The following is a 22,750-nucleotide window of genomic DNA, read 5'->3' on the forward strand; positions in this document are numbered from 1 at the left end:
CCAACGGCTTCTACGAGCTGCACCCGGCGCCAGAAGACGACGGTGTAGCTGAGCTCCTACCCTCTGAAGCCGAAGCCGCCCCCGAAGTCGAGCAGTTCTCTTCCTCCTTGCTTGAAGGCAAGCCCCGGTTGCATGAAAACTCTGTGTTATTTACCAAACTTGCGCATGCCTTCCTTAAACATGCTTGTGCATTTACGTATAGGAGTTGGTTGGAACCCTAGATGCACGAGTTAGCTCCCATGATCTGAACACTAGCTGTTGGACCGAGTAGATGCTTTGCTTAAATAGGAACACGGTAAAAGTCGAGTGATTTCCTGTCACTCGCGAGTTGTAGGACTTGGATGTCTACCCTTCTGTTACAACTATAAGGACGATGGATGGGGTAGGGTTTTGGTAACTCTTTGGTGGGCGGATGGTCGCCCCGTCTGTCTATGAAACTTGCTAAGGCCCGACAGTGGTGGTGTTCGTGATCAAGTGTTTGAAGGTACTAATCTCATACCTAGTATGGGATGGGGAAGCCTAGTACCTGATTGAACTAGGGCGTGGCTTATACCCCTGCTGTCCCTGGAACGAGGTTCCAATGGTGCATCATGTGGGTGCAAGTGCGGTCACAGTACGGTAGAGGCCGGGACTGTGGAGCATTGCATGCCAAGGGAAGTTTGGACCTGACACGCGCCTGGGAATTGATGGGGACGGCCGACACAGGAAGCGGCCCTTGTGGCGCGCGGATGTCGTGAGATTAGGTTCGCCATGCATGGTTAAGAAACTCGAATCGATTCGCCTGCCTCTCACAGTTTGAGACTGCTTGATCGCTATGTCACCCTGAGTAAATGAGGAATCTGATGATGACATGGTTTGTTGATATATACATACCTTGCTTGGGTTCTATGATTGCTTAGAATAGGTCGCAAAACCTAGACTGGCTAAAGAACTTAGAATCGGAGCTAAAACTTGAAAATAGGGTTTTACTTAGTGCTTTTGGCAAACAAACCCCTCAGCCAAAAAGCCCTGCATGTCTAGAATGGTGGAGTAGTTTTACTCCTGTCGGTTAAGTCTTGTTGAGCTTAGTAGCTCAGCCTTGTTGTGGCTCCTGTTTTTCAGGTGAAGTTGCTGCTCCCGACCCTTCTCTTGCTGGCGCTTGGCCGCCCCAGCTCCCGCCGGGCTGGACGGTCGAGTGGGATCCCTCCTCGGACGGCGAGGAGAGGGATCAGTGATGTCCCGGCTGGCCTCACTAGGACATCCGACCCCGACGATTGCTTCTGCTAGTGTTTTATCTTCGGTTGTTTTCCGAAAATCTTGTAAAACTCTGATGTTCTTTTCGCAATTCAATCCAGTGGTTAATTTGTTAACTTGGTGGACTTGTTGTACTCTCTGGAACCGCTCACCTTCGTGTGAGTCTGCTAAATCGGTCCTGTTCAAGTGGTTAAATCGGAGGAAAATCCGACGGCACTTCGTGTTTACTCAGCTTAGGCATGAGCGTTGCATATCAGGCGACTGAATCATGTTAAACCAGTAGATCTGAAGTGGATCCGCCACACCCCGCTCCGTCTTCCGCTTCCCCGATCGACCCTTCAGTGCAAAGCATCGTTTCCCAGGGCCCTCAGGCCGGGGAGGTGATCGACCTCGACGCCGACGAGGCGGAGGGAATGGCGACGACGGGAACAGGGATGGATGTCCCTACAGCCGTGACGGGAATGGCGACGGTGACAAAGGAGGGAGTGTCTGCCTCCGCGGCCGCGGCGAGGTCCCGGCGGAGGTGGCACCAGCGGCGGAGGCGGAGGTGCCCGCTCGAGGGGTTCCAGCAGGGGTGGAGGAGCCTCCCTCAGCGGTTGCGGCGGAGGGCGAAGTGGCCGCGGGGATACTTGTTCCGCCGCATACATCGGAGGCGGTGGTGCCGTCATGCGGGCCCGCGGCGGCCCTGACGGCGACAGGTGCGCAGGCGCCGGGACCGTCGGCGAGTCAGGCGGCTTCCGGGATGATGGAGCCTGCTTCGACGGCGGCGTCGGGATCGGCTCCCGCCTCGGCCTTGGCCTCTACCGTTCCCAGGGCGTGGAGAGGGTCTGTCCTGCGTTGGACGTCACGTGAGGACCCGCCGAGGCACCTCTTCACCCTGGATGAGGCCGCGGAGTGGCGCAAGTGGCAGGCGGTGCAGGGCAGCCTCGCCAACGCCCGCGCGGCTCTGTCCTCGGTGTTGGGGGAGTTGGACGACGTCGTCCTCCCTGGTAGCCAGGTATGTTACCTCTCCTGTTGGTGATTGTCCCTTTTCCCGTTGCCTTACCCCTGATGGTGTACTGCTTTGTAGGCTCTCCAAGAATGCAGTTGGGGGAAATCTGATTTCCTCCGGCTGGAGCGGGGGCTCTGGGAGCGCTTCAAATTGGAGAGGGAGCAAACCAGGGAGCTAACCATGCAGGTTGCTGCTGCCCAGGGGGTCATCAACGACCTGCAAAGGCGCGAGCAAGCAGCGCAGAAGGACGTGCGGCGGTTGGAGGCCAAATTCCAAGCCGTCGTCGATAAGGCCTGCCTCGACCGCGAGGAACTCCAGGCTGCTGCTGCCGAGAAGGCCCGCCTTGATGCTGAGGAGCTCGGACGGCTGAGGGGGGATCTTGATGCCCTTCAGAAGACCGTCGAACGCATCTGGCGCGAGCGGCAAAGGGCCTGGCAGGAGTGGGATTCCGAGACGGCCCGGAAGAGCGAGGCTGAGAAGATGGCGGCCGAGCATGGCGCGGAGGTCGGTTAGCTCCGGGCACAAGTGCAGGGGCTCCAGACCGCTGTGTCCCAGGGGGCTGACCGGGAGCGTGAGCTGAAGGCCTGGTCCGACGGTGAGACTCCTTTTCGCTTCTGTGTCTCCGTGGTGATTTCTAACTTGGTGGGTCTTTCCGGGTGGTTCTTGCAGACGAAGTCACCCGGCTGAGGGAGCTACTCGACGCGGAGCGTGGTGAGCACGGCGCTCTGCGGGATGCGGTCCGCGTCGTCAGCGATGGACTCGGCATGGTCCAGGGGGAGGGGTCGAGCTCGCTGACGGCTCGTGTCCTCAGGATGTACCGCCGGGCCCGTGAGATCGTCGTGGATGCGCTCCACACCGGCGTGCGGCGAGCCTTCGGGGTCTTCGGCTCCCACTACTCTGGCATCAACTTCACCGGGATGAGCGGAGGATACGCCGCCGGCTACTCCGAGGCCGAGCTGGATGAGATCGACGCGTCGGTGTTCAACCCGGTGGAGGTCCTGGCGAAGCTCTTGGAGGATGAGGCCGTCCCTCCCGAAGATCCCCCAGCGAGCTAACTGTATCGGGCTGGCGCCCAAGTTGTAAATACATTAGTTCCAAACTCGTTTTGTAACGGCGATGGGGGCCTTTTCCATAACTTGTCGTAAAAAAGTTTCCAATCCTCTTTCTCGTTTCCGGACTTGGAAAGTTTAGAGCGCGTTGTCGGGTAGTCAGTAAGCGTTGATGGGCGAAAGGCACTATAGCCGCTAGGGTGTAGGTTTTCACAGTCCGATCAGTCTTGCCTGAACGCCGTTCGTGCGCTCTCTCCTTTTCATATCCGAAAGTTCAGAGGGAGGATCGGCTCGAAAGGAAAAAATGTTTTTTAGATGGTGCCAAGTGGCTTGAGCCGGAGCCCCTGATAGCCCCCGAGGGAAATGCGACCCTGGAGCGACGCCAGGGTCGGATATCCCTGAGCTCGACGAAAAAAGCTTGAACAGAAACAGCTTGAAATTCCTTTTTCCGTGAAAAGAAAACTTTGAATTTTTAGAAAAGTTTATGTACAGAACTTGGAAATGAAAACTAGGGGTAGAAACGCCTTAGCTGTTCTATGTTCCAAGCATTGCTGAAGATCTGTCCGTCGGGGCCGCCGCGGCAGCGATGTTCTGGCTGGCGCGAGCGAAGAGCTGAGGGCGCTCTTCATCCGCGCAGATGCATTGTTGGACATCGCGCGCCCGCTGTTGCGCTCCGCCTTCGTGGCGGGGGCGTTCGACCTCTTAGCAGGACGCCGCGCGCGCCTCCGGCTACCGAGCGCGCTCCGGAGCCTTGCCGAGAGCCTCGGTCGTAGCCACGGCGCGCGGAGGGGGAGTCCTCTGTCTCCCTCCGGCGCCGTTGTCGTTGGACCCCTCGGAGTGCACGTCGGCCATGAAGCACTCACGTGAGGGGTGGTGGCTCCCACTGTCGGAGCCGGCGTCGGAGATTGTCCTCACCACGCCTGCAAGTTTGTTGCTCGCGGGCGACACGGTCATGGACCGCGTCTGGAGGCGACCGTAGGTCACCGCGGCATTGCACAGCCTGAAGAGCCGACCCCTTGGGAAGGGCCCTCCGGCGCGCGCCTGGCCGCTCGCCGTTGTCCCGGCGGCGGGGCCTGGGATGGCGGGACGAGCGGGCAAGACGAGGAGAGGGATCAGCTCGATCCCCTCCCCGGTGGCGAGGAAGTCCAGACTCCCGAAGCGGATTAGGGAACCCGGAGCGAAGCTGGTGTCGTGGCTGGCCATCCGAAGCTGGAGATGTACGCACAAAGGTCCCCTACCTGGCGCGCCAACTGTCGTTGTCCAGATTTGCGGATCAAGACTCTAGACTAGTAAGGGCATGTTTGGGACTGCTCCGCTCCAAAAAAAATAGCTCCACTCCACCAACTCCACCTTTTGTCAGATCCACTCCACCAACTCCAGAAAAATAGGGAGCTAGGTACCTGTTTGGCTACCGGATCCAAATTCAGCTCCAAAAATTATAGGAACTAGTGGGAATAGTCGTTTTTGCCCAAAGGTTTTGCTCCGTGCTACAGTTCCGTGCTACAGTACCATTCTACAGTACCGCGCTACAGTACCCATGAGGTTACTGTGTCGTTCATGCACTGCTCGTGTTTCTTTTTTCACATGGAAAATTTTCGTACTAGAGAACAGATCCATTACTTGTTCCAATAAAAATTAAAATTTATTTCATGTGACATCAAATGAAATTACAAAATTAACCACACCAATATTAACTAGTTCCAAGCAAGAGAAAGGGTGGTGGCCAACTCATCACGAAATACATCCATAGTTGGAGCATTGGCATTCGAAGTAGACCCGTCGGACGCCAAGGGAGAAACTGCATATTTGTTATACCTTTCCGGGATAGTAGGTATGTAATTAGGATCACGATCAAACCGATCAAAGTCAATGTCTTCACCTCCATGTTCACGGATATAATTGTGAAGGACCATAGTAGCCACAACAATCATCTTTTGCTTGTACATAGGGTACGGTGGCATCTTGTAGAGAATTTGCCACTTCATTTTTAATAATCCAAACGATCTCTCAATAACATTGCGAATAGATGAGTGAACACAATTGAACCTTTCCGAGGGAGTCTTTGGTTCCATACCCCTATGCCATTCGGGTAAATGATACCTTTCACCCTTGTACGGAGCTAGATACCCAGGGCGATTAGGATAACCCGCATCAACAACATAGTATTTGCCTGCAAAATGAGAAGATAATATAAGTTATTATTTGTTCAGCACTAGGACAAGTAAAACATAAATCATATAAAGGCGATGTTACCTTGTGGAGGATGTGGGAAGAATTCTTCGTCCACTCTAATTGCATTGTACAGCACACTTGTGTCATGCATAGCTCCGGGTTGACTCGTGGATACATAAGTCAAACGCATGTCGAAATCATAAACAGCTAGAACATTTTGTGTTACCATTCCAGTTTTCCCAATATATCTTACCATCTCCTCAGGTGACAGAGCGACACGAATATGAGTACCATCAAGAGCACCTATGCAATCTTTAAAGTGTGGATATGCACGTCTGTCATCTCTTATCCTTTTATGGACAGTAGGGAAGTTTGGATTTTTTGGTCTAATGAAATCCTTTGCCATAGCAATCAAACATAATAAGACCTCATCAAATTTCCTACTTATAGTTTCACCAGAGTGGTTGAATCTATTTTGAGCTCTCCTATTTGACTCATTTCCACCCAAAGTGTATAATAAAATGGCCAACATCTCAAGCGTGTTCATATGCATCGAAGGTTTTAGCCCATACCTTCCCACCAATAAATCATGAAGATCCATAAGTATTTTCTCATTCATACAAAGTTGTCTATGGCATTCTCCTGCATTCCTTATTGTCTCCATCAACCATCCCATGCCACTAAGGTTTGATATTCTTGGTGGGTTTTTATCTAGATAAAGATTGACATAAATTTGAGCTACTTGAGCACCACCAAGAACTAAACTCCAAAACTACGCACTCTCCTCACTACTATCACTCTCACTCTCGGACACCTACAATTTGACATGAAACAAAATAACATGAATACACCATTGTTCAAGTGACATTAATACAAAAGGTTCAATGATGACAAAGTTCAAGTGACATTAATAAATAAACATAAAAATGGTGTCCACATAATTGAAAAAAAACAAATGGTGATCTTCAGTTCCCGTATTTGGCGTTGAACTTCCTCGTAAGCCAACCGAATCTAATGTCCTTAGTTGGAAGTGTCATGAACATGTCCCTTTGATCTTTCTTCACAAACAACTCAGTAGCAATAAAATGCTCATCGGTACCATACCCCGCTCCACAATCCAAAACAAGATCCATTACTTGTTCAACAGTAACTTCGCCAACCTTTCTTGATGTGAAAGCCTTGGCTTGTTCAGCTATCTCATTCAATTTTTCTTGAATCACAAGTGCGGTTCCTGTTTTTGCTTTCTTTCCTTTGTCTATGACAACCCTCAATCTTCTTTTTGCATTGCCAATGGATGGAGACACCTCCTCAATGTCATTCACAGCAACACCTCCATTATCTTCTTCTGTTGGGTACACATGAATATCATCCCCACCACCATCAAGGTTCTCACCAACATCAAGGTCTACTTCAATAGGAGTCTCATCATTTTGGGTATGATAGGGTTGGAAGTCATAGGGTTCCAATGATCTGTTTCATCATTAATGATGTCACCAAACATAACGGTCAAATCATCCACATTTTGCAGAGGTTTTGTCCTGAACCCGCCGCATCCTGGGATATCCTGTAGTGAAAAATAAGATAAGAAAATAGTGTTAGTTATGAGTGAGTAACGAGTATGAATGATTCATTAAAAAATTTAAAAAATTACATCCTCACCTTCCTTGCCTTCCTCCACCACTCATCGTCCATGTCAATCACACCCTTTGTTCTATCCCAACCTGTTCCTGTTTGCCTCTTCATTAATCTATTCCATGCTGATAATTTTGTCTTCAACTTATCCCACTTGTTTTTCAATTGCATCTTGCTAAGATAAATTCTTGGCATATGATAAAACCTATTTGACACTTCTGTATAGCCTACAGAGTTCAAATGTATATTTGGTGTATTGCCTTTCTTAACTTGTTCTGCAAACAAGTTACAAACAATCGATGTGTATGCGTCGGTCCAGTCCATCATATCTCCCTGACCATGTTCAACGCCAAATACGGGAATTGAAGTGTAAGTGCAGTGATATCTGTTACTTATTTGTTTAAAAAGTACAGTGTAATTGCCTATACATTCCCATAACAATGTTTTGTGGTTAATTCCAAACTCAAGGTCAGAACGTCTTTTCTAATAAAGACTATTTAGCTCACAGGTTGTGTACTAATTAAGCATATATGTATCTTGCAGCATCCACATTCTATACTTTACTAACATGACAAACGACACCAAATGAACCACCTGCAGCTGAACTACCACTTGAGCAGGATGCTTGCATCAGTTTCCTACTACTACTAACATAATATTTTTGTTACTGTTGTTCCATCCATTCAATACCGAGCAAATGTATCAACGTAGATGAAACGTACACCAAGGACAATTCACATACCTCCTCTTCGTCATTCTTCTTCACTGCCCTAGAGGGCTTCTTGCTCTGTCCTTGGCCCCGACCTCTTCCTGGCCGCTTCTTCCCACGGCCATGGCCGACACTTGCATCTTCGGCACCAAGAACAACCTCTTCCAAGTCAGCCTCATCGTCGGCCGGGGGCTGCTTGCTGCCGGTATGAGCACGGGTGCCACCGACCAAGCCACGACCGCCCACCGCCAAACTACGGCCGGCCGCGCCCAAGCCACGACCGAACCCGGCCTGGCCGACAGGCACAAACTCATCGAAGTCAGCCTCATCATCGGCCATCATCGTCCTATTGCCGGCATGGGCACGGGCGCCACCGACCAAGCCACGGCCGCCCACCGCCAAGCCCCGGCCGGCGGCGCCCAGGCCGGCGGCACCCAGGCCACGGCCGTGCGCCCCCAGGGCAGGGCCAGCCGCGCCCAACCCACGGCCGCCCGCCCCCAGCACAGGGCCGGCGCCGACGCCGGCCAAACCTCCAGCCAAGTCAATGTATTCTTCACGAGCGAGGCAATCCGGGGAGTCGACATCGGACAAGCCACGGCCGCCCCCCGCGAGGCCACGCCCAGCCCCAACCAGGCTGCCAGCCAGGGCGCCGGTCGCCTCCAACTCCTCGACGGCCACATGTTCTGCAGATTCGGCCATGGGCGGCGACGGGTCGAACGGGCGCTGGAGGCCAGATGCCGGCAACGGATGAGGAGTACCAGGCGGTGGCGGCGAGTCAGGCGCGAGGGTGGCGGCGGAATCGCCGACAGCGGGCGAGCGGAAGCCGTACGGGCGGCGGCGGGCGGGCGGAAGGAAGCCGTACGGGCGGCGTCCGCCGAGTCGCGGAACAGAGGAGTCGGCCGATCTCGCGGAAAAAAAGCATCGGTCATTTTTTTTCCTTCGGAACGGTACTGTGTAAAGGGTGGCATTGGTGGGTAATTTCTACCCAACTCCAAGAGTTGTTATAAAAGTTGTTTTTTGAGAGCACCCTTTGAGGAGCTCCAGGAAAATCTTGGAGTTGCCCCCCAGATCCACATTTTTTTTGGAGTTGGAGCTGGAGGTGTTTGGCAAGATGAAGCTGGAGCGGAGCTATTTTTTTTGGAGCGGAGCAGTCCCAAACAGGCCCTAAATTTCTTTTATGCGCGTAAGGCTTCGGATGGTAGTGTGGGAGACACGGGGTTAGACTGGTTCGGGCAAAAGGAGGCCCTACGTCCAGTATTGAGGCTGCTCGTGTTACCCACGTGGGGTTCTGTAGTAGGGGTTACAGATGGGCAAGAGAGGGAACTGATCCCAGGTCTCTTGAGTGTGCTTGTACTCTAAGGGAGTGTGAGAGTGTACTGTTGGCTTGAGGAAAAGAGTCCCCCTGTCTCAGGACCCCCGGTCCTTCTTTTATAGCGCAGGAGGGAGCTCGGGGTTACAGTTGAGCCAGGCGTTAGGAGGAGAGGTAGAAAGGATAAGCTAAGTAGAAAAATAATACAAGGGGAGGGTCCCAAGGCCGCCGCTCTTGCTCCGGCCTCCGGTCCCTGTCAGCGCGTCCGACGAGGAAGGGCGATTCCTTCCCGATCTTGTCGATGATCTCCCTGGTCGCCGTCGCCGTCGAGCGTGATGATGAGCCTCAGCCTCGGCATCCGTGCCTGCCGGGGAGGAGGTCCGATTCTGTTGCCCCGCCGATTACCGTAAGACCCGGACGTCGCATCCCTAAAACTGCCGTTGGGAGCACGGGGCGCGAGAGCAAGCGATGCGCCCTCCTATGTCGTTCGGCGCAGCTCATGAGTACCCTGTGGCGAATCAGAAGGAGTCGCAGCCACTGCAGCTCGCGCCGCACGGCCGCGCACCGGTATTCTGGACCGGTTACGTTGGGGACGCCGATCCCTTTTGGCTTGACAGGGCCGCGGCGCATTTATGGCGAGGTCGATAGGGGGACCCACCAGATCGTCATCCTGATCCTCCAGTCCGCGCCCGAGGCGAATATTCGTCTTGTGGACCCGAGCGAGTCCGACCCCCGCGCCCAGGGTCGGGCGAGGCGGAGTTTCTGCGGTGGGGGTCGGGCGCTCCTGACCCCGGTCCCCTGGGTCGTCTGCCATCGAGGGGTCGGGATTGTCCGACCCCAGGGCCCTGCGTCGGGCGAGACGGAGTGGGATGTTCTCTGCCTCTACTGGGTCGGCGGTAATCGTAATTACCGCAGGTGGCCTGGGCCTCCATGACTGTTGCTTTAAGCGGCATTAGGAGGTCGTTAATATTTCCCCCCAACACCAGTGGTAAAAATGTAGGTGCCAACGTAAAACTAGCAATTGATGAGTGGCTATCCGTAAGGATGGCAAAAAATTAGATCATTGTGTTGATACCTATTCTATATTTCCTGACACTATCTTCGTTACGATCATAGTACATAAGTACACAACAGTCTTTGAAAAATATTGTGAAAAAGAGAGTTGGGCAGGAGAGGGGCACAGTTGCTAGTTAGCTCTTGAACCAGAGGTGTTGATGACACCCGCCGGACAGCCTTCATGGGGCCGGATAGCCTTCATGGGGTGGGTGCTGAGACACACCCTGACTAAAGCTTACTTGAACATCCCCATCCAATCAACTCTGCCCCCCAAAGGATGGGGTTACAGGCCTGCACCACCACACCTGGCAGGGAAAAGGATAGCGCACCATGTTTTATCCAGATCCCAATGTGTCAAAATTTTCAATTTGGGACTAAAATACGTTGTGCCGCGGCGACCTTCTCGGCGTCCACCCACGTGGCCGCCCTGTTGCTTCCCGCCGGCATCACGGACGCGGCGTCGCCCAGCACGTCCCTGAGCGTCACCACCTTCCCCACCTCGCCGCCGTCGCGCGCATCGGCGGCAGCGCCTTCGCGTTCGTTCGCCTCCGCGGCCCGGTGCGCCGCGGCGGCGACGCCGCCGGGGACGACGCGGCCCAGCCCCGTCACGCTCTTCTCCGCGGCCTGTATCGCCGTAGCGTCGGCGTGGTCCACCGGCCTGGCTCCGGCCGGGCTCAGCGCCACCGCCTGCAGAGCCTGCCCGACCGTAATCGTCTCCGTGGCCGCCGGCGACTCGTCCCTGCTGGCGCCGTCGTTGACGCCGCCGCCGGGGCGGCTTGGCTGGGCATGTCTCATGCTGCTGTGCCGATCAGTGTGTGGCACGATAGCTACCTGATGAGCGCGGCTACAACGACGCGAGGACTAAAGAGAAGTTAATTAGAGCACGAACACATGCATGTATACACCGTTCCTTCTGATGGTCGGCGTCACATCACACCGCCGACGCGGAGTGCCTCCCACCACGGGTCCACGACACGTCTAGGATCGGACGAACCAAAGAGTGAGTGAAGCGGCAAGATTTGGCACCCTGCAGCTCTGCTTGACACGGCAGGCTAGTCTGCAATGACACCTAGTACATAGGGTCGCCGCATGCTCGCTGCAGGACGCGAGGCGAGGATGGAATACAATTTCTCTTGCGCTAAAACATACGGGTAACCTAAGGATTGATGACGGTCGGCAATGGCACGCGTAGACAGCGAGCCGATTGATGACGACGCAACATGCAATCCTGGCGCCTACCTACCTTGCAAAACCAACCCACCTCGACTTTCCGAATCCATTCTCACCGGCGACGAGCTACTCGACGATCACGCACAAGGAGCGCCTATATATGGGTTCCCGTGACAGTCTGAATGGCGACCTTCCAGCAATGAAGCAGCGAGAGAAAAGACTTTTTCCACCACCCTCAAGGTAATGCGTCAACTATTCGCCAACTCTTCCGCGCATGTTGAACCGTAGAGTTTGCGTGTGTGCCCCCAGGATATGTAGGAGTCCAATTACGTTGGCACTTGAGTTTTATTAGCTGCATAAGTGGATGTGAGATTGTGAGGTTGAACCACGGTTAGCAAGTACACCCTCCGTTTCAAATTATAGGTCATTTTGATTTTTTCTAGATTATCTAGAAAAGCTAAAACGATCTATAATTTGGAACGGATGGAGTAGTAGACAAACATCCTTATTCAGTAAAGCTCTCGTTTACCCTAAATAAGATACGAATATATATGAACTTTGGAGAGGAAATTTAGATAATATTACCGTATCTCGGTAGATGAAGATGAGGCAAGGGGTCCTTTTTCATTGTATACACACACACAATAGCCTTTGATGAATAAAATTGGGATTGCAGCTGTTGGACAACATTAGGTCTTGTGCTCTTTTATCTTTTCTATTTCATAACAGGTCAAGCAACAAAGCCATAAAAAAATCTAAAAGTTGACATCTATTTCATAACAAAAACATATAATAAAAATGGGGATTGCTATATCACATTCGAGTGTTTTTACTCCTCCCCACACAATTTAGCTATTGAAGGATTCATGCCACAATAGCCTTTTTGACCTCCAACAACACTTCTTCTTCAACTCCGGCGAGTTAGGGTTAACACTTCTTCAACTCCGGCGAGTTAGGGTTAACACTTCTTCAACTCCAGCGAGTTAGGGTTCGGGGTTGGGTTTGGGGTGGGGTTACCTGTGGCCATCGGTTGTAGAGGGAGCTCCGGGGTGCTCACTGGCCGGTGGTGACGGCGGTCGAGATGATGATGGAGCGGAGGCGGCGGGGTGCTACCGGAGTCGGGTGGCGGTTGACCCCCAGTTGGGCGGTGGCGGTGGGCAACGGCGGAGGCGGCGTTGCACCGCCTATCGGGCATAGATCCCTAGTACCCGCAAAGAAGGAAGAAGTAATCCTACTAGGACTCCTACCTTGTAATCCTACTAGTAATCCCGCCCCCTGAAGTATATAAAGGAGGGCAGGGGTTTCTAGATTGGTAGACTAAGACCTCATAGAACCACCAAGAGGCCAAACAACACCCAAACGCAGGGCGCAATATACAACACCCCAAACAGGATGTAGGGTATTACGCTATTCTGGCGGCCATCCACGTCTTTTGTTCTCGCTTTTACCTTTAAGTTTTAGGTTCGGCGATCCCCCACCAACCGATCTACTACCTCAAGATGCTATCGGCGGCGGGGGATCACGGATGGACTTTGAGGAAGAAGATGGCCAAGGTAGAAGAACCAACGTCGGGTGCGTAAGACGATTTAGTGCTGGGTTGTGGTGGAGGGTAGCGGGGATGCCGCCGGAGCCAGGAGGGGAGGTTGCGTCATTTTTAGCGAGGGGATGAGGAAGGCGATGAGAAAGATAAGGTGGAGAGAGAAAATGAATCGCAACCGTTGATCTGAGATCGTGCGGATGAAAAATGTAGCCTAAAAAAATAGAGAGTTGACAGGAGGGCACCGTTGCTGGTTAGCTCTTAGATACAGAGGTGCTGATGACACTCGCTGGACAAGCCTTCAGTTTGGGACTAAAATACGTTGTGCCGCCCAGAAAGTATACATACGTATGTTACGCCTACCTGTATACATGACCCGTGTGTGGGCTCTTTCATGTAAGCCGAAAGTCCATCCATGCATCATGCATGCGCGGAAAGACGGCCCATGGCTGTTCTATGATGCATGTAAGTGATATAACAGATCGATGCCTCGGCCCAGGGCAGTAGCATCCTCCCCTGTCCCCTCCAGCGCCTCGGAGATCGATGCCACCCTCGCCGGAGTTTGGCAATGCAAATTTCTCGTGGGAAAAAAATGGAAGCAGTCGACAGGCCAGGAGGAGGTGCTCTCTTCTTTTGGTTCCTTCGGGATTGCAGGTACCCGGGCCCTCGGCGCAGGAGTCGCCAAAGGATTCTCACCACGACCCACATGGCAGTGACACAAAATGAACCCACGTGTCATCGGCTCATCGTGCAAGGTTTGTGTTCTTGGAGCGCTCGTGTCAGAATCTGAAAGCCCCCTCCCTTCCCTAGAAATGGAAGGCGAACGGCGAGCGGCGGCGCGGCAATGCGGCGCTCGGGCGGGGCCACATTTCGCGACACGGCGGCTGTCGATCCGGTGAGCCAAAAGCCCGGTGGAGGAGGGACCCCGTCCTCCAGTTCCGCTGCGGCGGCGGCCGGCCGGCTTCGTCTGTTTCGGCGGGCGCAGGCGACGCGATACGGAGGGTCGAGTCACGCGGCGGCATCGAGCGTCTCGATCTGGAGTGGGCGGGGAGGATGAGGACGTTCCTCGTGCACCTGAATTTGGCGCCTCTGACCTCTCGGCTCTCGGGGAGGCTCCATTTTAGGTAATTAAGTCTGCTGCTGTCAGTGAGGTAAGATTATCAAATCACCTGTTGATATTACAATTCATGCATTCCCATTTTCAGCATGTTTATTCATCTTGGATCAAAGGACTTTACTAGTTGAGGGCTTGAGGCCAAGGCCATAATGGTGACCAACTCTGAATCCATATCCGTAACTCTTAAGAAGCGGAATACAGTGGGTACGAGAGTGAATGCGGCGTTTATATGTACATATGCATGTCCCATCCGATCCTTCCATTAGCACGGCTGCCACCTGCTGGGTACCTGTGCTCGAAAATTCGAAGACTACATGCTCCTTCCAAACATTTCACATGACTTATATGTATGTCCATTCCGTTGAAGAAGTTGCTCCTTCCTTTTGGCGTTGGTTTAGCCGCCGACTCCCATCAATCATTTTTTTTTATCTAAAATAACGGATGCATTTTGTAGCTGCAGTGATCTTTCAGGTTTCACCAGATCCCAGGTTCACGGAATTTTTCATCAAAGTCGGACTTCCTACTCACCGCAGAACCATGTAGATCGTTGATTAGCATCGCTGCCGTTTAAATTATGAAATAAGGCTTGTGCAAATTTAGTCAAGAGCAGGCCTATTAGCTCAGTTGGTTAGAGCGTCGTGCTAATAACGCGAAGGTCGCAGGTTCGAGACCTGCATGGGCCAATATGTTTCTTTTTATACATTTTTAGCCTACAAAAACTGCGTGACGATCAAATGGTAAATCTGGACAGCCAGATACACCTTCCTTAAAACAAACCTTCAGTCATCTGTAAACTCTCAGTGTTTTGTACCATCAAATGGCAAATCTGGACAGCTACATACACCTTTACTCAAAAACCTCCAGTCATCTCTGGACTCTTAGTGTTTTGTTTTACAGTATGACAAGTCCTACAAGTTCCCCAATTCTCTGTAGATTGACATCCTGAAGCCGCAGCTCGTCCAAATTCAAATGAGATACCTGGTCAATAGTGCTCTTCAAAGGCCAGCGTGGTTAGTTGCTAAAGGTATCTAATCGAGCCCTAAAAACTCAGTTCCATGCGCAAGTTCACAGATTATGTAATTACTACCAAACAAGTTAAAAGCAGTCCCCTTTATGGACTTCTATTAAACCATCTAAAGACACACCAAATGCACTTGTCTTAGGAAGATACTACTCATGATTCATGAATCCGAAAAAAATGCATCTGAATAATAATTTATGATAGCCAGGGGCGGACCCATGTAGAGTAGATTTTTGAAGCAAAGGCAATAGATAAATTTTTAGCTTATAAAAACTTCACAAAATTTATTTTTCTTAAGGCCCTCTCAAATCTTGCTTTGGGTCCGTCCTTGATGATAGCCATGTTTCTTCTTCATCTCTATCTCACTTACCCCTTGTTCCAAATGCATGTCGCAACACTACGTCATCACCATGCTCTCACCCGTTGTTCACCCCACCTAATGGCTACCCCTATGTGATACTTCCAATCCAGTACCCTTGAGGCCGTGAACAGGGCGTCCTTATGGTCTATAGAATTGAAATGATGTTAACATCAAGTAAGGAAAATAAATTTATGTGCTCTAATGTTTAACATTTTATCATTATTATAGGCTGGCATGTTGTTCATCATCCTAACTCATGTTTTTCCTTCAACCTAACTAAAAAAAGGAGTTGATAGGAGTGTAACCCAACCATCAAACACATGTTTTTCCTTCAACCGTATAATAGGGGGCTTCAGCTAGGCAAATCCGAACCAGTTTTAGGTGAAACATGCGCGGCCTAAAGAGGCCGCATTAGGCAACCCGATAATATACTCACATTCGATCCTAACTCGATCGGTTGTCACATCTTTTTGCTAGTGATGCATAAGACATGAATACACACATTGTTACAGGTAGCAAAGGTCGAGGCGAAACATGGCGACTCCGTGGTGACCTGGCGACGATCGGAAAATGGATGTCATCTCGTGATCTTCTGAAGACTCAACGAGATCGCTGGTTTCAGCAGGTGATCTAGGAGGTGTCCTAGTAGGATACAATGGATTGAAGTGCTGCAGTCCATGTTTACTCTGTGACCCTTGGAGCCATGAGGTGGTAGGGTTCGTGAGAGATTTTTCTTACTTCTGCGGGAAGGAAAGTTGAAGTTGTGGGGGTGCTACGGGAAGGATTCGGTGTATCTACAAGTGTTTTTACGCGTGAGATATACTCTTTGCCCGTCAAAGTTGGTGTTCTTATACAGATCTCTGTTCCCATCTACAATTAGGGTTTTCAATCTACCACCTATTTCTAGTGTCGTTCCTCCAGTTGGGGTGATCAAGGGGAACCCGGTGAGGGATCTACCCACCCAAAGCTGTAAATGACGCTAGACGCAGCTGGTGATTGCTGACCTAGACTTGTCGATGGATTTCTCTAAGAAGGGACGAGAGGAGATGAAGTCGGCGGAGGAGGAGGTTCGTAGCGAGGAAGTTTTGCTAGGTGGCCATGGTGTTGCATTCAATGAATTAGGCGCAATGGTGGAAGGGATGCATGGCTCCAACCCTAGAGCCATGGAGGAGGAGGATTTTGATTTTGATCCAAGCGAAGACATGGAGGACGGTGTGCAGAAGTGGTTTGCAATGGCTAGGTATTACTCGGGGCAAACCCCGAAAGGTTTGTTTGATGAGATGGGGTTTGCATGGAAGCTGGCAAAGTCGATCCCTATTACTATGCTAGGAGAGAACAGATTCATTCTGGAGTTTGATTCGGAATAAAAATACAAGTACGTGCTCAAGGAGGGGCCATGGAAGCACAAGGGAGATGCACTCATTGTGGTGCCTTATGATGGATTTTCCAGGTCATCAGAATTAGTCATCGACTCTATTGACCTTGTGGTTAAGATTCTATGATGTGCGTGTGACCTTGATGACAAGAGCTTTTATTAGTGTCTTGGCTAAGAAGGTGAGTAATAAAGTTATAGAGGTAATGGGGCCGGTGAGGAATTTTTTAAGGGCACAAGTTACATTCCCACTGGAGGAAGCGTTGAAACTGTTTGTGGAAGCAAAGATAAAAGACATGGGCATTATGCAATTTGAGGTGAAATATGAGAATGTCCCTTTCATGTGCTTTAGGTGTGGCAGGATGGGGCATCCGGAGAAGTTCTGCCTGGAGGATGAGGAGGTCAAAGTGCAGGGGATGTTTGGGGATTGGGTGAGGACATCGCCGCTCAAGCGCGACGAGGAGAAGAAAAAGATGCTTGTACCAGCGGCACCGTCTAGAGCTATCAGGGTGCTCAAATTTAGTGGTGCACAGCTTGGTAAAGTACAGGTGGTGTATAGTGCCACACATGGTGCTGGTGGTAGTGGAAAGAAGAAAAGTGTTGGTGAGCTGGTGAGGATGGATGAGGATGCAAGGGTGGATGGCACGCCAAAGAAAGTGCTGCAAGAAGTAAGTAATGCCTTGGTGCAAAGTGTGCAAAAGATGATGGTGGGAGAGAAGCCATCAGGTGTTAATCTGCATGACGTGAGGGGTGCAAAAGAGAGAGTGTCTGGCCTTGAGTCATTTGAGGACTCAAGCGAGCGCACTACTTCTGAGGTCACACCGACAATAAGGAGGGAAGAGGAGAGGAGCCCCAAGAGCATACGTGAGCGTCTCCACGAAGTAGAGGCAACAAAGGCAAAAACAAGTGCAAGACAGGGAAGTGGGGATGAAGGGGCCTAGCCCGGTGAAGGATATAGGCAAGCACAAGAGGCCGCAAAGGGCGCTAAAAGCAGGCATTATGGAATCTATTCGTGACCTTCACAGCCGGGGGCTGGTGGTAGATGCCTAGGACAAGTTTGAATAGAATCCTGTTGGAGATGATGTGGAAGGGGTGCACAACCTTATGGAGGATCAAGCTGCAGGTATAGGTGGAACAAAGACACGATCAGCTGGAGGCAATGAGCAAGCTGTTGGTACAATGAGGAGACCTGATGGGTGCTCACGGCGAGCCCCGTCAGGAGCAATGAATGCCATAGTCTGGAACTGTCGGGGGGTGGGGAATTCCCGGACAGTTCGAGATCTAGATGCCTTGGTGCACTGGTATCACCCAAACTATGATTAGTGAGAGTCGTGTGAAAAATTTAAGATGGAGATTAGGTTTAAAAGGTTGTTTAGCAGTGGATAGTTCGGGTAAGCGTGGAGGTCTTGCTCTTTTCTAGGATGAGAACATTATAGTAAATCTTTTGTCAACTGAGGATCATTATATCGATGCGTCCATCAGAGATGATCCTAATTCAGATCCTTGGCGGGCTACTTTTATTTATGGGGAACCGCGAGTAGAGGATAGGCAATGTATGTGGGAAATTTTGCAATGGCTTAAAAATCGCTCGCTAGATCCTTGGGTGGTGATCAGGGATTTTAATGAGGCTATGTGGTAATATGAACATTTTTTAGAAATAAAAAGGGGGCAATGTCAGATGGCGTTGTTTTGGGAGACCCTCGATGAATGTGGGCCGAAGGATTTGGGTTTTAGTGGAATTCCTTGGACCTATGATAATAAAAAAGAGGGAGCTCGCAATGTTAAGGTGCGGCTAGATACGGGAGTAGCCACGCAAGAATGGATGGACCGTTTCTTCGATGCGTCTGTTTCTCACTCAACATCTCCTTGTTCTGATCATTGCCCATTAATGCTAAGGGTTCAGCAAGAACAAGAGAATCAGCAAGGAGAAAGGCAACTATACTATGAAATAATGTGGGAGAGGGAAGCATCATTGGAGGACCATATATAGCAAGCGTGGGAACAAGAACATACTAGGGGTGATCTGGGTACAATCAATATTGCATTGAGGGGGGTTATCAAATCGTTGAAGCAATGGAGTTTGGAGCATTTTGGGTTGGTAAGGAAAGTACTTGAACAACTTCGGGTGCAGCTGAGAGAGCTGCAAACGCAAGGTACAACTCCGGCCAATAAAAGAAACTATTAGGAATATGAATGAGCTCTTGTATAGGGAAGGAATGATGTGGTTGCAACGATCAAGGATTTCTTGGCTAAAGGAAGGGGACAAGAACACTAGGTTTTTCCATCAGCAGGTAGCATGTAGGAGGAACAAAATTAGAAAACTGAAAAGTGTTGAAGGAGATTGGATTAATGATCAGGTACAGATGGAAGGTATGGTCAATCAATATTTCGAAGCGCTATACACAAACGACCCTCAGGTGAATCCACAGGGGGTGTCTAATTTGTTTGATAGATGTGTTACTGATGATATGAATTCTGCTCTATGCAAACCTTTTGATGAGGAGAAAATAGGGAATGCCCTCTTTCAGATTGGCCCCCTAAAAGCACCAGGCTCGGATGGTTATCCGGCAAGGTTTTTTCACTGAAATTGGGGGCTGCTTAAGGAGGATATTATTAATGTAGTCAAAGTATTTTTTTAGTGAAGGGAGAATGTCCGAGGGGGTGAATGACATTGCTATTGTGTTAATCCCTAAGTGTCAATACCCTGAGACTCTGAAAGATTATAGGCCCATCAGTTTATGCAATGTTGTATACAAAGTTGTGTCCAATTGTCTAGTGAATAGACTGCGACCCTTGCTGGATGGGATTATTTCAAAGAATCAAAGTGCTTTTATACCCGGGAGATTGATCACTGATAATGCTTTAATTGCCTTCAAATGTATTCATGCCATTCAGCAGGATGATGCAGGCAGAAGTGAGTTTTGTGCATATAAATTGGATTTGGCCAAAGTGTATGACCGTGTGGATTGGAGCTACCTACATGTTCTTCTGAAGCTGGGCTTTCATTGAGAATGGGTACAGTGGACAATGGAGTGTGTCACGACTGTATGTTACCGAGTTCTCTTCAATGGTGTCCTTTCAGACACCATCTAGCCCACACGTGGATTACGTTAAGGTGATCCTCTCTTGCCTTACTTATTTCTGTTTGTTACTGATGGACTATTGAAAGTTTTGCAGAAAGAAAGTAGAGATGGCCATGTGCATGGTCTGAAAGTATGTAGATGGGCTCCGGAAGTCAGTCACTTACTATTTGCAGATGACAGTCTCTTATTTTTTTGTGCTGGCCAAGATCAAGCAGAAAGAATAAAGGGGGTTCTAACAAAATATTGTCAGGCGACGGGTCAGCTAATAAATTTTGATAAGTGCTCCATCCTGTTTAATATGCATTAGGAGGAAAATATGGTCCAAACTATCAAAAGGCGACGGGTCAGCTAATAAATTTTGATAAGTGCTCCATCCTGTTTAATATGCATTAGGAGGAAAATATGGTCCAAACTATCAAAAGCAGACTGAATGTCCACAAGATCGCCTTCGAGGCTAAATATTTGGGCCTGCTAATGCCTGAAGGAAGACTAAAGGCGGACATGTTTCAATCCATCACGGAAAGGTTGATACAGAAGTGTAATGCATGGGATGAACGCAATCTATATGCGGCAGGAAATGAGACCCCTATTAAATCTGTGACACAAGCTATACCTGTATATGTTATGAGTATGTTTCAATTTCCAGGGTCTTTACATGATGCTTTGACACGGTGTATTAGAAGATTCTTGTGGGGGGAGATGACCGGAAAGAGGAAGACTCACTGGATAGCATGGGACAAATTTACCAAGTCAAAAGGTGAGGGAGGTTTAGGTTTTCGGGATTTGAAGCTCTTTAATCAAGCACTTCTTGCAAGACAGGCTTGGAGGTTGATTGAGCGACAAGAGAGTCTGTGTACTAGAGTCTTGAAGTCAAAGTATTTCCCTAATGAAAATCTGCTAGATACGGCCTTCTCAATTAACCAATCGCCGACTTGAAAGGCAATAGTATACGAACTAGAGCTGTTAAAGAAGGGAGTTATATGGAAGATTGGTTCTGGAGAGAAAGTCTGCATTTGACGTGATCCATGGCTGCCATGTGGCTAGTCTTTTAGACCAGCAGGGAAGAGAAGGCCATGCCGGCTAAAGTGGGTTTCCCAGCTCATAAATGCAGACCGAATGGAATGGCGAAAAGAGGTGATCCATGATTACTTTAGACCATATGATGTGCAGCATGTCCTGGATACCAGATTACCAACAAGTCCTGCTGAAGATTTCATTTCATGGCACTATGAAAAGTCTGGCATCTTCTCTGTCCGAAGTGCTTACAAGCTTGCAAGAGACATGCAGGACGAGGAGAGGGGAGCACGGCAGAGCATATCAAGGAACTAGATGGGCAGGCCAATATGGAAAGGGTATTGGAAAATTCTGATAGCGCACAAAGTACTGCTCTTTGGTTGGAAGGTTATGAAAAATGGTTTGGCAACACAGGACAATAAGCGGCAATGAGCCATAGTAGTGGCAAGCCAGTGTGAAGTGTGTGGTGTTGAAGAGGAGTCAACAATGCATGCTTTGGTCAAATGTGATCACGCGAAGGCACTACGGAATGCAATAAGAAAGGTCTGGATGTTGTCGGATGAGGAACAAGTCCTGAGGTTATCGCTGGGTAACCTGTTAGACCAGATCGATAAGTTGGGGATGGATGAGGGAGCAAAGCTCCTCCTGCTACTTTGGAGGACCTAGCTGGTGAGGAATAATATCACACATGAATCTGAGAAGCAATTGATTGAAGGCTCGGTTAGGTTCCTTCAAAAAGTATTGGACGGAACTTTGTAGCATCCAACAACAGCAGGGCTACTTCGATTCAAAAGGTAAGAATATGATTTGTGAATCTCTACAGGGAACAGCAAAAAGAAGATAAAGAAGGCAGCTCGTTGGGAATCACTAGAGCAAGGGTGGCTGAAAATTAATGTCGATGGAGCCTTTGATTGTAATATAGGGAATGGTGGGATTGGAATCATTATCATTGGAATCATTATCAGAGATAATGCTGGAACAGTCCAGCTCACTGCATGGAAAAGTATTCCAAAGGGAAGGGATGCAAAGGAACTGGAAGCAATGGCAGCTAAGGAAGGCCTGATGCTGGTTGTGGAATGGTGTGACCAAAAGGTGATCCTTGAGTCTGATTGTAGTACTGTGGTCGGAATGCTAGCGAAAAGGGATGGCGGGCGTTCCAACCTAGGTTTATCCTTGAGGAGGCCATGGCAGCTGAAGGAAGGTTATCGACATGGAAGATAGTCCATACGAGAAGAGATTGTAATAGTGCTGTATATGAGCTCGCATAGTTGGCAAAGCGTACATAGCACTCTGCAGTGTGGCGTTTCGCGGCTCCAATATGTGTTGAGCAAATTATTGCTTGTGATTGTAATTTAACTCACGAGTAATAATAAAAAGCTCTCTTCTTCTTGAAAAAAACATGAATACACACTATATTATTGTAATGTGAGTGTGATACCAACTCCTGCCCCTCGAAGCCTAGGGTCACAGGTCCGCGCCATACCCGGCAAGGGATCAACCGAGCGTCCTATTTTATCCAGGTTTGGCGTGAAGAAAGTTCCTACTTAGATACTGCTCCTGCTGGATCCGATGGTATTCTTGAGCAATCCGATAAATTTTCACGACAGGAAAAAAATTGCAACAGAGCGCCTAGCTATTAGCTCAATTGATTCGAGCGTCGTGCTAATAACGCGAAAGTCGTAGGTTCGAGACCTTCATGGGCCATCGGTATTTTTTGTTTCTTTTCGACCCCGTACGTTTTCCTCACCATATGGGTGGGCTTGGAGCAGATATAAACCGCATCAATGTACAAAGTGATTAAAGTTCGTACACCACATTTACAGTAAGTAATCCTGCTAGGCTGCTACTACTATTTCATTTCTCTTTTTGCCCTGCCAGCTACTGCATTAGATCAGGGCAAAAACATTTTGCACCAAACGTCGTT

General features: G+C 49.8%; 2 protein-coding genes and 1 non-coding gene across 3 annotated transcripts; 1 reads left to right on the forward strand and 2 right to left on the reverse strand.

Annotated features, from left to right (window-relative positions):
- Positions 1 to 4,948: 4,948 nt before the first annotated feature.
- LOC140221663 (uncharacterized) lies at positions 4,949 to 8,485 on the reverse strand. The gene is made up of 5 exons (XM_072291397.1): positions 7,820 to 8,485; positions 6,950 to 7,009; positions 6,452 to 6,866; positions 5,527 to 6,204; positions 4,949 to 5,443 (listed from the first exon to the last, which is right to left on the reverse strand). Exons 1-5 carry the CDS (start codon positions 8,483 to 8,485, stop codon positions 4,968 to 4,970), a joined length of 2,295 nt encoding a protein of 764 aa, XP_072147498.1. The 3' UTR covers positions 4,949 to 4,967.
- A 2,029-nt stretch (positions 8,486 to 10,514) lies between these two features.
- On the reverse strand, positions 10,515 to 10,946 carry LOC117855520 (late embryogenesis abundant protein 47-like). Its single transcript, XM_034737900.1, has one exon. The coding sequence runs from the start codon at positions 10,944 to 10,946 to the stop codon at positions 10,515 to 10,517; it is 432 nt and encodes a 143-aa protein (XP_034593791.1).
- A 3,638-nt stretch (positions 10,947 to 14,584) lies between these two features.
- On the forward strand, positions 14,585 to 14,658 carry TRNAI-AAU (transfer RNA isoleucine (anticodon AAU)). Its single transcript has one exon. It is a non-coding gene; the product is annotated as a tRNA-Ile (tRNA).
- Positions 14,659 to 22,750: the final 8,092 nt, after the last annotated feature.

This window comes from Setaria viridis, chromosome 1 (genome assembly GCF_005286985.2).
Source record: "Setaria viridis chromosome 1, Setaria_viridis_v4.0, whole genome shotgun sequence".
NCBI lineage: Eukaryota > Viridiplantae > Streptophyta > Magnoliopsida > Poales > Poaceae > Setaria > Setaria viridis.